General features: G+C 42.1%; 1 protein-coding gene across 15 annotated transcripts in view; it reads right to left on the reverse strand.

Moving 5' to 3' along the window:
• Positions 1 to 14,447, reverse strand: part of FNBP1 (formin binding protein 1) — a 155,647-nt gene that overhangs the window by 48,713 nt on the left and 92,487 nt on the right. For all 15 annotated transcript variants that reach the window (XM_043498750.1, XM_043498749.1, XM_043498744.1 and 12 more), the window contains 2 exons: positions 9,039 to 9,101; positions 8,199 to 8,303 (listed from right to left, as the gene is read on the reverse strand). In XM_043498750.1, the coding sequence (XP_043354685.1) occupies positions 8,199 to 8,303; positions 9,039 to 9,101 (168 nt within the window). The remainder of the gene's footprint in view (positions 1 to 8,198; positions 8,304 to 9,038; positions 9,102 to 14,447) is intronic.

Below are 14,447 nucleotides of genomic sequence, written 5' to 3' on the forward strand. Positions count from 1 at the left end.
GAATCCCTAGTCACTTTGGAAAATTTAATCCCGAAGCTCCTGATGGGGCAAAACCTCTGAGATGCACATTACTGCTATTCATCTGCGGCTCTGGAGAAGTTTTCCCTGTGGCTTGTTTGCAAGGTTTTTTTAGCCGGTATACATCTTATCTCACTTATTATGACTTGACTATTGTTCAGACAATGTGAACTGTAAAATGACAAATGAAGGGAAGCTTTAAACACAGATCAGAAGTCTTTCCATGTCCCTCAGGTCTTCTGTAAAAGTAGCTCTGTATGTACAGGATAATAACAATTTATAAATTCTTAATGACAAGGGCACCAGCCCACAGGCTGAGAGAGCAGCTAACACTGCTGGTCCGCCTCCATTTGCAAAGGCAAGAAGAGCTGCTTCTCCCAGGAATCCCTCTAACTGGCAGCCTTTGCAAATCTATACGTAATACACTGATCCAGCTCATAACTATTTGAAGCAACAATAACGGATACTCCTCCTACAAGGAGAAATAACATCGTCAGTTTTAACACAATCAAAAGAGCCTAGGAGCATCTGGAGGGAGCAGGGGGGATGCAAATTTCAGACCCTACTGACCACATTTTATTGTAATTACTTTTATTGATGAGAAAGCAAAATAATATAATGATTTAAATTGTTTTGTGTGCTTTTATCCTTGCAGGCTGACATTAAATCACTCTGAAATATCTTATTTCCCTTGCTTATTTGCATTCAACCCCATTTATTACTGAATAAAAAATGTCAGGGCAATGGCATATAATGACACGTACGTAGTTGTGTGTATTGGGGCACTGGGCCTGGGGAGGTGGTGGTGGTTGGGATGATTTATGCAGCTATCCAGCAAAGGATGGTTGTATGGATAAGGCACTGGACTGGGGCTCAGGAGATTTGAATTCTATTTTCAGTTCTACCATGAGTGACTTGGGAAGTCACATAGGGCCTGGTCTGAAATCCACTGAAGTCAATGGAAGTGCTCCCATTGACTTCAGTGAGCTCTGGATCAGGTCCTTACTCTTTCTGTGCCTTAGTGAAATAAGGACAGTAATTCTCAACTTCATATGGTGTTGTGAGAATAAACTCCTCAGTGTCTGAGGCACTCAGTCACTACAGGGTTAAGGCTATAAAATTAGATCAGTTGTAGGTTTTTATTTAACACTGGGACTGGTGAGGGCAGGAGATGTTAGAAGCATTTTGCACTTTCAGTGGGATTCAGTGCAACCCAGGAGCAGACATAAAACAAGCTCAAGCACCTGCAGGAAGCATCTATAGAGGCAAATGCAAAGGAAAACCCCACAGCACAGAAAGAGACATCAGCAGAGCACAGGATGTGAATAAAGCCCTAATGTAAACAAAACTTTTCCGGATGGGGGCTGAAGATTTACGGAAGATGCACTATTTAAAAAAACTCAGAGCTAATTGTGGGGAGTCAGGAACCACTCCTCAGTGAAGGTTAAAGTTGAGTTTCCATTATAAGACTCTGACCCTTCACCTCAAATCCTCATAAAAAAGTCAACTTTCCTGCAACAATGTAAACTGTTGAATAGCATTTCTGTAGTCTCTGGATTGAGGAACATGGTGCCGACAGCTCACAAACAAACTCCAATTTCTCCCGTTAGAAGCTGACAGCGAACATTGTCTTACGATGAATTGATCATTATCTAGGATGCGACTATGTGGTTTTTCTGCCACCCTACTGTGGACCTTATTCTGCCAGGTGTTGAGCACCTTCTGCAAAGTGCTAATTGCCCTCAGCTGCCATGCAAGTCAATGAGAGGCAAGGGTGCTCAGCACCTCATGCAACTGGACCCTAAGCACTTCCTCTTTAAAAAGTAATGCTATAAAATGTTACATATAGAAACAGACCCTTAAGAAAAGCAGGCAAATATTTTTTATTGTACAAAATCTGCAAAGGCACCGCTGGGTACCACACCATCCCATAAAGATGTCATTTTGTTAGTGATTATACCACTAAAGAAAAGGAACAACAGAACGATTCCTTATATGTACGCTGGCTGGACTGCTCATGTGACGACTCATTTCCCCAAATGGTCAAAAAATTAAATGACTGCATGGTGGTTTTTGAAAGAGAACTACAGCAAACTCCTACATCCCATTGCCATCACAACTCAGCTGCAACCCACAGTGTCACCTACAAGTTTTTCTCAGTGTTCACAGCATCATGTTAGTCCATTTTGAGGATTTCCAAACCAGGGCCCTATAATTGGACTTACTGCAAAGTTTAAGTTTCTGAGCTCACTAAGCCAAAAAGCTGAATTAGCAAAACCTTTCATAGGAGAGACACACTTTATGCCAAACTGCAAGTGTGAGTGCACACCGAAATACTATGTCTGCACACAGCTAAATTTTATAATTTAAAGCCTGATTGTGAATGCAGAAGGGGAGGTAAGTGCAAGGAACCTAACCCACACTTTGTCTGCATGTGCAGAAGCTGGTCACAACTGCAGATCTCCTGATCACAGTGAGTGGTCCCTGCTACTGCCACCAAAACAGGGACAGGAAATGAACAAAGCTCTCACCCTGCCACTTGATGCCCTGCACCAGAGGGCAGCAGATGCTTCCCCCTCTTAAGTGGCACAGTGAGGATGCTTCCCCTGTGTACTGGCAACCACTTGAGCCTCTCTGAGGCACAATGCTTCCCGGAGCTCCTCTTGGGTGCATTGAGTAGCTATCGTTGTATAAGGATGTGGTTGCAGAGACCAAAGATGATCCTTCTTTTAGAAAGGTGGGGTTCTGGACTCCAGGGGACAGACCAGACTGTGGCTCTTACAGAATCTCTTGTAGCTGTATGATGTAGTGGTTAAATAAAAATCATTTAGTTGTAAAGTACAAACTCTTCATGCCTTACTAAAAAGGCTAACACATTGGAATGGTGCATCTCAGCACTACCTCCAAGGGATCCAAGGCATATTGGGTAGAGTCTGGTCTGTAACATTTACACTTTGCAGTCAATTGATCCTGCTTCTTGCCCTTCCTTTAGTTCCTGAGAAGTCTGACTTTAAACACAACTGAAGCAAAGCAGCCACTTGAGACGCTCGCTGTTCATTAGAGGGCCTAACATCAGCTGCAAGCTCTGATTGCAGCTCTAGGAAGAGCCTATCTAAAAGGCAAGCTCTAGTTCCACCATCACCTGACCCCACTCCCAAATAAGGTTTGCAGAGTCCTTTTAGATGTTGATCACTAGCCAACCGACTGCAGGATTTCCTGCTGCATTTGTCAAAGCTGGTTATTATCTAAGGATTAAGAGGTGGGGGCTGATCAGAGATTTCCATAGCCTCCTCTTGTTCTCAAATCACAGGATGCATCAGTGAATCACAGCTTAAAAACAAACAACAACATGTTAGCAGATACAGGCTAACGCAACAGAGGTGTTTATCTCAAGCCCCAGAAATGAGGGCAACTAATCACGTTGCTTGGGAGCACCCTTTTCAGCCAGCAGACTGAACATCACTGGCACCAAATGAAGTGAGACTGTCTGCTTCTCTGGCCAGAAAGTTTTTGGGAGTGAAACTGTGGTAGCCAAGTTATGAGAGGCAAACAAAATTAGAGACACCGTAATAAAGGACAGAAAATTATCTCATTGCATCACTTGAGACTGAACAGGTTTTGTTTCTCTCTGCCACAAGTTAACTAAAGCTACCCCCAATTGTGTTCTTTGTTAAACAATATCCTATTTTGCACTTAGGAGTTACGTAAGGGCAGACCCAGTCACATGGGCAGGGTGAAGTAAAGGAAGGCCATTATTCACAGCCTGACATGGATAAATCCAGTTTAACACATGCACTTAGAAAACACTGTCCTCTCTGTTTAGCAATATTATTGCACATTCAATTTGTTTTGATAACCCCTTCCTTCTACATCTACCATGCTGCTGATAGCATAACTGGGGACTTGACAGATGCCTTCTGCAGGGAGCAGTGGACACTCATTGACATCCCTCGCAATAGATCCTGCCTTTCTATTTATTTATTTATAGCCTTCAAATACATTTATTTATTGCACGCTGCTTCATTTTGCAATAAGTTTAATTTACAAAATGTGACAATATTGTGGCCAAATTCTAGTTTATAAATTTAATTTACAAAATGTGATAATATGGTGGCAAACCTCTCCCTTCTTTCTCCCCAGTTTCTCTCTTCGTTTTACAGGGGAGGAAAATAAAGTTTGCCTTCCAGAAATTGCGTAACATTAGCTTATGCATCATTGATATGTGAATTAGTTATGGTCACAGAGAGGAAATCAGTGTTAGAGCCAGGATTAGAACTCAGGAGTAACTGTTTCCTAATCCCATGCTTAGATAACAAGGTCATGTCTGGGCTTGATCTCAGTCTTGCATAAAATCTTGGGGGGGGGGTTCCTAATTTTATAACTAGAATATGAATTCTAGGATTTATTTTTAACAGGTAAAGCAGAGATAATCTCCTTCTAGCACAGAATGTGCATGAAGCATTACATTTTTGACATGCTAGGATATACTGTCACCTGAAAAATACTGTGACAAATCCAGAAAAGTGATAAGAGATTAAATTTGCATGATGAATTTACAATTAATAGCAAATGATAAAATCACAGGGGCCTTTTCTCCTTTGATATGACAGAATGCTTTGGGGAAATTTTCTGGGCTTATTGTACATTTTGTTGTGCTGTTCCTAACATACGGAGACCAGATGGTATCTACCTACCTCCCAACTTCCATAATGCTGAATGTTCCAGGGATGTTCTAACATCCCATTGATTTCAGTGAAATATTAGGGTATGACAGCTTCCCAGCATGAAATTAACTGGGACTGGCATGAAGCAGACTTCCCAATGTGCAAAAACTGCACTGTAAGGGCTTGCCTACATTTGCGAGTTACAGCGCAATAAAGGAGTCCCGGGCGCACTAGCTCACTACCTGTCCACACTGGCAAGGTACATAGAGTGCTCTGACTCCGCGGCTACAGCACGGCTGGTCCTCCACCTCGGCAAGTGGAATAACATTTTCTGCGCCCCTACTGGAGCGCCGCAACACTAGTGTAAATGAGGTGTTGCATTACTGTGCTCTGATCAGCCTCCGGAAACGTCCCATAATCACCTTAAGTCAAGTGGCCACTCGTCATTGTTTTTGAATCGCTGCAGGAATGTGGATATGCTCTTTGAAAGCTCCATTTCTGACAGCTGGCTGCTTATCTGCTCCGAGACAAAGTAAGCCATTAGTTTGGAATGCTGTGTGTGAAAGAGAGAAGCGGGGAAGAGGGGGGTCTGCTGTTGCTGACATGCTCTCAGCCCCCCAAAAAACCCATTCTCTCTCCCACCACATACACACAACACACTCCTTGTCACACTCCAGTCCACGTGCCCCATTTGAAAAGCACGTTGCTGCCACTTGCATGCTGGTATAGCTGCCCATAATGCACTGCTCCCAATGCCGCTGCAAGTGCCGCATATGTGGCCACACCAGTGTGCTTGAAGCTGTCAGTGTGGACAGACTGCAGTGCTTTCCCTACTGCGCTCTCCGAAGACTGGTTTAACTGAAAGTGCTCTACATCTGCAAGTGTAGCCATGCCCGTATATGTAACTCTTTCAGTATAAATCAATACTCACTTGAAATTTAACAGCTTTAAGAAATCCCCAGTAAACACACAGACTTAACTGCTTGAGGGCTAAGCAGAAAACATGCCTCTAACACTGCAGTTTTAACTTCATGCAGGAGGTGACATAAACCTTTTCTCCGCTAAGAGTTCAGTGACAATACATCATTTGTGGCCTGATTTTCCAGAGGTGCTGACTTCTGTGGGTGCCCTCCACCTCTGGAAGCCAGGGCATTAGATTTTAAATCAATACATATTGGCTTGCTTCAAAATGCTGGTTATTTTTGGCCCACATGGACTAAATTGTGCCATGCAAGACAAAATTGCCCTTACTAATTTTAGCAATCTAAAAAAAAAAAATCTCATACTTCTGCATCTTCCAAACAGATATACAGTTCCATCAAGAATAGAAGTGATTTAGATAAGTCATCTTCCTCCATATTGCTTTCTTAAATTACAGCAACATCACTGAACTAGATGTATAAACATACTGCATCCTCCTGCATGTACAATTGTGAACGTGGCTAAGGGACGACTTCACATTTCAGGCCCTGATTGCAAAACACTGATACACATTTAAAGTTAAGTGTCTATTTAAGTTCTTTGCTGAATAGGGGCCAACATGCAAAAGCCACAGATAATGTTATAATTTGATGCCAACTGTGGTCCAGCAGCATGTTGCTAATCATTGACATACCACACTGGATTCCAAATTTTATGTGGGGTTTAGACTAAATACATTATAATGTACTCTATGGGATGATAAACCTGATGTTACAGACAGGGTTGGCCCTAAATATTAGCCCAATCCTACAACCCCTGCTCACATAAGACATCCCATTGTCTCTAATATGGGTGAGGGTTGAAGGCTCAGGCCCCATCTTAGCACACTGACAACAACGACAAAAGATATCATTTTAGAGCACGCATGTGGCCGATATCATAGTGTCACAATGCTTCTCATTAAGCAAGCAAGGTAGCAAATATGGATAACTGCATTAGAACATCATGTATTAAATATCTTTAGTGCGTTAATATCATTGATGCATCTAAAAAGAAAAGAAGAAAGAATTCCCTGCATTTGCTGGCATTAATAAACCAGAAAAAAACCCCCAAAATAATACATACTATGAGGCTTCTATCTGGATGAAGTGGAGCTAATCAGTGTCAAGCAAGACCTGCAAGCAGGGCTGGCTCCAGGCACCAGCTTTCCAAGCAAGTGCTTGGGGCGACAATTAGAATGGGGCCGCAGTCCGTGTCCCGCAGCGGCAATTCAGCAGCAGCTCCGCCGCTTTTCCCATCGCGGCAGCTTTTGGGCAGCAGCTCCGCCGCTCTTGGCGTGGCGGCAATTTGGTAGCGACTGCTTGAGGTGGCAAAATTGCTAGAGCTGTCCCTACCTGCAAGGATACTTTACAATATGAAAATCTTTTCTGCTATACTGCAAGTCTGTGTGTATCATGAATAACCACCCTGTCTTTGCTGGGATGCAGTCATGCACTAACACTTCATTGTAACCAGTGGGATGTTAGGACATGTCTGTTATATTCAGTAGCATGGAAAGCAGGGAGTTGTGTTCTACCTGCAACAGTCAACATGTGAATTGTCGTCATCACCAGTCATTCTTGGAAAATTACTATAACCCTGATTCTGCCACCCTTGATGATGGTGAGTAGAAAGGATAGCAGAATTGGGCCTTTATTTGTGGATTTCAATGGGCCCACTTGCAGAGTAAGGCACAGAATTTGGCTCTTAATTAATACTGTGCTTTAATAGCCATTCTGTTGATTATTTCTATTTTTAAAAGAGGGGAAGTCAACAATTATACTGGTTTGCCTTTGAACAAATCATTTAGGTGACCTGAAAAATATTCTGGTCCCTGCCCCTTTGATGCTTACAGTACCGTGCTTTCGGTCCCAAGCACTAGCAGAGTTTGCACATGCACTTGCCATTGGTAAATCCTCAACACTCAGCCTCTGTGGGTTAGATTACTTTTGATGGGCAGCTAAGATTAACACACAAAGTATTGCCATTCTTGGCTTTGCTGCTGCAAGATCAATATTTAATAATAGTGAAGTCCAAATCTTTCTGTATCTAGTTGTCCTAGAGGTTGAAACCTGGGTGAGCTATGCTGCTGGCTGGGAGTTATGAGTTTCTGAGTGGAGCCCAGATCCTGGGCTGCTAGCCAGTGAGGACTGATTTTGAGTTGGGGCAAGATCCCAATCTGATATAAACTGAGTTAACCCCACTGACTTTAATGGAGCCATGCCCATTTATACCTGCTGAGAATGGAGCCCTCACTTTTTTGGGCAAATGGAGGTGCCCCACTACAGAGAATCCCTTGTTTAGGCCAAGCTATGGACTCACACAGTTAAGATGACATGGTGGGTGAAGTAATATCTTTATTGAACCAACTTCTGTTGGTGAGCAAGACAAGCTTCCAAACCTTGTTTCTCTAATAACCTGGGACTGATGTGCTGCAACAACACTGCATTCAGTTAAGATGGTCAATTCTGGAGTACGCATGTTATTAGTGGGACTGAAGGAGCGATCATTCTAACATATGTATTTACAAATGGAGTGCCTTACCACCTGGCTTACCTTTTCAACATCTGCTTTCGTAACGTTGATGTCAGCATCCATTTTCTCAAAATACTGCTGTGCTCTATCTGCTTCCTTGCAATCACGTTCAAACCGCCTTTTACTCTGAAAAGGAAAAATGAGCCCATCAGATACCGGAGAGAAACATGATTTGAAATTCAACCTAGTAAGCAACACTCGCTAACTTCATTTTCTGTAATCACTGTCAAGAGTTTTTGAGAACAGCTCATTTACATCTGCATACATTTCCACACTAAACTGCAAAAGTTATTGGAAAGAAAATATTTGCTCTGATCTTCAGACAGATTGGCTCTGATGGTAAAACCAGTCTTGATGTCCCATTAGTCTCTCAGCCTCTTTCCATATTCCCCCTACACATGGAACACCTTCTTGCTCTGATCTGCCAAATCACTATCCTCTCTGCATTTAAACCCCTCGCTTCTGTGAAGGCCACAATAAATGAGCCATACTATCTTTGTTATTTTATGTGTGTGCACATATGACTGAACACCTAAGGTATGCACATGCATAAGCTGAATATCCATGGGTAACACTAATCTTTCCTTACACAGTCCCCTCCTGACAGTTTCTCACCTTCCCTCATTGTGTCATATCTATTATTGAGGTCTGGATTCTACTATACGGATGGCATTTAAAGGGCACTATTTTATATCTTTCAGTATCCCTTAGAGTCAAGTTTTCAAATCATGTTCTTTTGGATTTCAGATGTTCTCCTCAAACCATATCATAATCTCTTTTCAAACATAGTGTTTAGAAAGATCCCTATGAAGACAGTGTCAATATAGCTATAACATCACTTCTGAACATGTTTCCACTTACTGCTTCAAGCTGTTTCCAGGAAGTTTCAATGTTTTGTTGTGCCTTTCTGCCATCATGAAAGTTCTGTGGAAAAAAAGCCAAAATATTATAAACAAAAGAATCAACAAACAATTACATTAGAGGAGATATAGAAAAACAAAAAAATCTTGCACCTCTTCTGTGACTCTACCAAGCCATACAGGTGTACGATAGCTATTTTATGTCTCAGCAGGCCATGGATTTACATCGGCAACAATTAAAGCGGTTTCATAGACAAGGTATAATTAATCCCTTTAGCAATTCCATCTCACATTGTTCACTGTAACCCTTAATTATTGTTTCCCATTCAACCATCCCCACACTACTCCCATCTAAACAAGATCTCTTTAAATACCAATTGAACACTGCCTCTGAATTAAAATTTTTCTCCATGTGACACTTGCCCAGCCATCTTCATGATACAGAATCCTGCTCCTTGATTGACACATTCTGGTATTGATACTGGTCCTTTATTAACTGATTTTCATTCACATACAATATGAGCATGTTCTTCTTTCCCCCTGTTACAGGCTTAAGTCTGTGGGACCAGCTGTTCTCTTCTATTCAGTTTTGAGACGTGTCCAATTACTTTGGATTCCTGCAGAAACCTTATTTTTCATATATTTTCTTGTCTACATTAAGCTGCTATAGACAATTTGACCTGTGAAATGTCTATTAAGCAGCCTATTAAGCAACATATCTTGTTAAAAACAGATTAATCCCCTTACCAGAATAGTAGAGTGTAAAGTTGTATTCTTCGTATCATTCTATAGTCTTAGTAAGAGATGCTTGCTTGAAATTCTCCTTAATTAGAGTCAATTTTAAGCAACAGCTCTCAGCACTTACAGACTGCTCTTCATCAGAGGCTCTAATGTACTTTACAAAGATGGGTATATCCTCTTTTTACACAGGAGGAAGGTGAAGCACTTGGAAGTTAAGTGACTTGCTCAGAGACACACTGACTCAGTGGCACAGCTGTAAATAGAATACAAGAATCCTGACTTGCAGTCCCCTGCTCAACCACTATCACACATTGCCTCCTGTAATAGCCTCTTGACCAAGAAAAACCCCAACAATAATCCACTAACTGGCACAGACATGCCTTTACATTGCATCACTATTTCCATCTGGGAATTAAGCACCGTGCAGGGTCAGGCCTTATACCTATTTTATGCAAAATGACAACACACACAGTTACATTAAAAAAATGTAATGGAATGCATCCGATGAAGTGAGCTGTAGCTCACGAAAGCTTGTGCTCTAATAAATTTGTTAGTCTCTAAGGTGCCACAAGTACTGCTTTTCTTTTTGCGAATACAGACTAACACGGCTGCTACTCTGAAACAGTTACATTAGAAAGGATAAAACCTCATGCTTCACTAACAGAGCCAGCTACTAATTGACGGGGTTAGGAAGAAACTACCCCTATAAACAGATTAATCCACAAGTGGCCACTTCAGGGTTTCCTGCACCTTCTTCTGAAGCAGTTGGTCCTGGCCACTGTCTGAGAGACACGATATTGGATTATACGGATCACTGGCTTCATTCAATATGGCACTTCCTATGTGCCTTTCTGAGGCCACCAAACAAGCCGGCATTTCCCATATGGGGTTTAAAATAAGACCCCAAAGACCATTATCATCACTCCCACAAAACACCTAACAGTATCTAACACAAATTCATTTTAACCTTCAGGTGAGGGAAAAAATAAAGACCAGTCTGAGGATTCTAAATACCACAGTATATAATCTCAAATCTCTCCTTTGGCCTGGGTGCTCATCTGCAGCTAAACAAAACAGTGCTGGACATCATTTCTCTTTAACCTAGAATAGTAGAGAGGAAAAAGAGGGAGACCCAATGTCAGTAACACTTAACTACTCTGAAACTTTTAATTATGTAACAATGTCCAAGTCAGATTGTTACAGTCCCATCTACAGAGAACACTTTAATGTGAAGCAGCCAAGCCATAAAAGGCAATGCAGCTGAAAAGCTGGCAATGCTACAGCTCTGAAGAACACATCCTTTCCCATTAACTCTGATGATACTTGTGCTATTCTGACCTTTACCCACCACATTTAACTTCTGTGAAAAAACACACTCACCGCAGTATGACATTACAAAAACATGTCACTGTAAACTCCCTGCTCGAGGGGGAAAAAAACCTAAACTCCTCCAAACTGATTTAAAGTTCCTTACCTAGAATCAGATTCACACTAACTCATCTTCTGATGCTCCCTTTAACTCCTCAGGCTACTTATGAGGCAAGATACAGTTTTCTCCCCAATATGGACTTTGAACTGCTCCAACTTTTAATTTAATTTCATAGGTCTATTCTCCTGAACTCTACTTAAGAAACAACTGCAATTTAACTCTAGTCCTTTTAATTTTCTTTCTGAGCAATATATCTCTGACAAAAAAAGATATCGAGAATATTATCTCACTTACACTGAGGCTGCAAACAAGATTGATTTCCTTTCTTCATACCGCATTTCCTGCCTGTAGCTATCCTTCGTAAATGTTTATCGGTTTCCTTGTCTTCTCTACTTGCAGATTTGCTGCCATGCATGAAGGGAGTTGATTCCCGAGTACTATACCTGCTCAAAGCCCTTAGTGTTACTGTTTAATGTTTCATAAATACATATAGGGGACAGACAGATAGACTCACTCACTCACGAATTAGCATTTAACAGAATATAATTTAGTGGCTGGAGATAATTCTGCAGTCAAAGCGAAACAAGAAGATAAGAAAGAACATGAGATTGCTTATTTTCCACATCTGGTATCACTGGAATCAACAAAAATGTTATAAATTTGTACGATCTGTAAATGCTATTTTCAGGTTGATGTTTTCTACAAAACAGAACTCTAGAAATTGTTGTAACTATACAAGACAGAAGCAGCCAATCATGATCTGAGCAAACAGCGGTTTCTTCAGATACTGCTACATTTTAAAAGAAGATCATTTTATAGAAATGAAGCAATGAGACGACAAAAAGGGTCTTGTCTTATTCTGCAGAGCTAAAGTTTGAATATTTTCTGTATTTCATTGTACAATTGTGTCATCTCAATTTCAAATTCTGCATCTTGGTATTTTTCTTACAGCTATTCTCTAAATTAGTTTGTAAACAAAACCAGTTTGTCTTGTAGCATTTATGTCTTTCTCATCAGAGGTATGCCTGAATATAGTGATAACTGAAAAGCAAGGTGGGTGACAAACATATTAACCCACAGAGACCTTCCTACCAACACTACAAAAAGAAGGATTCTGGGTGGACTCCTTCTGAAGGTTGAAACAGCAGAGTGGACTTCTACATAGAGTGCTTCCGCCGACGTGCACGGGCTGAAATTGTGGAAAAGTAGCATCACTTGCCCCATAACCTCAGCCATGCAGAACACAATGCCATTCACAGCCTCAGAAAAAACTCTGACATCATAATCAAAAAGACTCACAAAGGAGGTGCTGTCATCATCATGAATAGGTCATATTATGAACAAGAGGCTGCTAGGCAGCTCTCCAACACCACTTTCTACAAGCCATTACCCTCTGATCCCACTGAGGGTTACCAAAAGGAACTACAGCATTTGCTCAAGAAACTCCCTGAAAAAGCACAAGAACAAATCCGCACAAACACACCCCTGGAGCCAGGACCTGGGGTATTCTATCTGCTACCCAAGATCCATAAACCTGGAAATCCTGGACGCCCCATCATCTCAGGCATTGGCACCCTGACAGCAGGATTGTCTAGCTATGTAGACTCCCTCCTCAGGCCCTATGTTACCAGCACTCCCAGCTATCTTCGAGACACCACTGACTTCCTGAGGAAACTACAATCCATCGGTGATCTTCCTAAAAACACCATCCTAGCCACTATGGATGTAGAAGCCCTCTACACCAACATTCCACACAAAGATGGACTACAAGACGTCAGGAACACTATCCCCGATAATGTCACGGCTAACCTGGTGGCTGAACTTTGTGACTTTGTCCTCACCCATAACCATTTCACATTTGGGGACAATGTATACCTTCAAATCAGCAGCACTGCAATGGGTACCCGCATGGCCCCACAGTATGCCAACATTTTTATGGCTGACTTAGAACAACGCTTCCTCAGCTCTCGTCCCCTAATGTCCCTACTCTACTTGCGCTAGATTGATGACATCTTCATCATCTGGACCCATGGAAAAGCCACCCTTGAGGAATTCCACCATGATTTCAACAATTTCCATTCCACCATCAACCTCAGCCTGGACCAGTCCACACAAGAGATCCACTTCCTGGACACTACGGTGCTAATAAGCGATGGTCACATAAACACCACCCTATCGGAAACCTATTGACCGCTATTCCTACCTACATGCCTCTAGCTTTCATCCAGATCACACCACACGATCCATTGTATACAGCCAAGCTCTACAATACAACCGCATTTGCTCCAACCCCTCAGACAGAGACAAACACCTACAAGATCTCTATCATGCATTCCTACAACTACAATACCCACCTGCTGAAGTGAAGAAACAGATTGACAGAGCCGGAAGAGTACCCAGAATCACCTACTACAGGACAGACCCAACAAAGAAAATAACAGAATGCCACTAGCCATCACCTTCAGCCCCCAACTAAAACCTCTCCAACGCATCATCAAGGATCTACAACGTATCCTGAAGGATGACCCATCACTCTCACAGATCTTGGGAGACAGGCCAGTCCTTGCTTACAGACAGCCCCCCAGCCTGAAGCAAATACTCACCAGCAACCCACACCATACAACAGAACCACTAACCCAGGAACCTATCCTTGCAACAAAGCCCGTTGCCAACTCTGCCCACATATCTATTCAGGGGACACCATCATAGGGCCTAATCACATCAGCCACGCTATCAGAGGCTCGTTCACCTGCGCATCTACCAATGTGATATATGCCATCATGTGCCAGCAATGCCCCTCTGCCATGTACATTGGTCAAACTGGACAGTCTCTACATAAAAAAAATAAATGGACACAAATCAGATGTCAAGAATTATAACATTCAAAAACCAGTCGGAGAACACTTCAATCTCTCTGGTCACTCGATTACAGACCTGAGGGTGGCTATTCTTCAACAAAAAAGCTTCAAAGACAGACTCCAGCGAGAGACTGCTGAATTGGAATTAATTTGCAAACTGGATACAATTAACTTAGGCTTAAATAGAGACTGGGAGTGGATGGGTCATTACACAAAGTAAAACTATTTCCCCACGTTATTTCTCCCCCCAACCCCACTGTTCCTTAGACGTTCTTGCCAACTGCTGGAAATGGCCCACCTTGCTTGTCACCATGAAAGGTTTTCCTCTTCCCCCCCAGCCCGTTGGTGATGGCTCATCTTAAGTGATCATTCTCCTTACAAA

The sequence above is a fragment of the Dermochelys coriacea genome, chromosome 16 (genome assembly GCF_009764565.3).
Source record: "Dermochelys coriacea isolate rDerCor1 chromosome 16, rDerCor1.pri.v4, whole genome shotgun sequence".
NCBI lineage: Eukaryota > Metazoa > Chordata > Testudines > Dermochelyidae > Dermochelys > Dermochelys coriacea.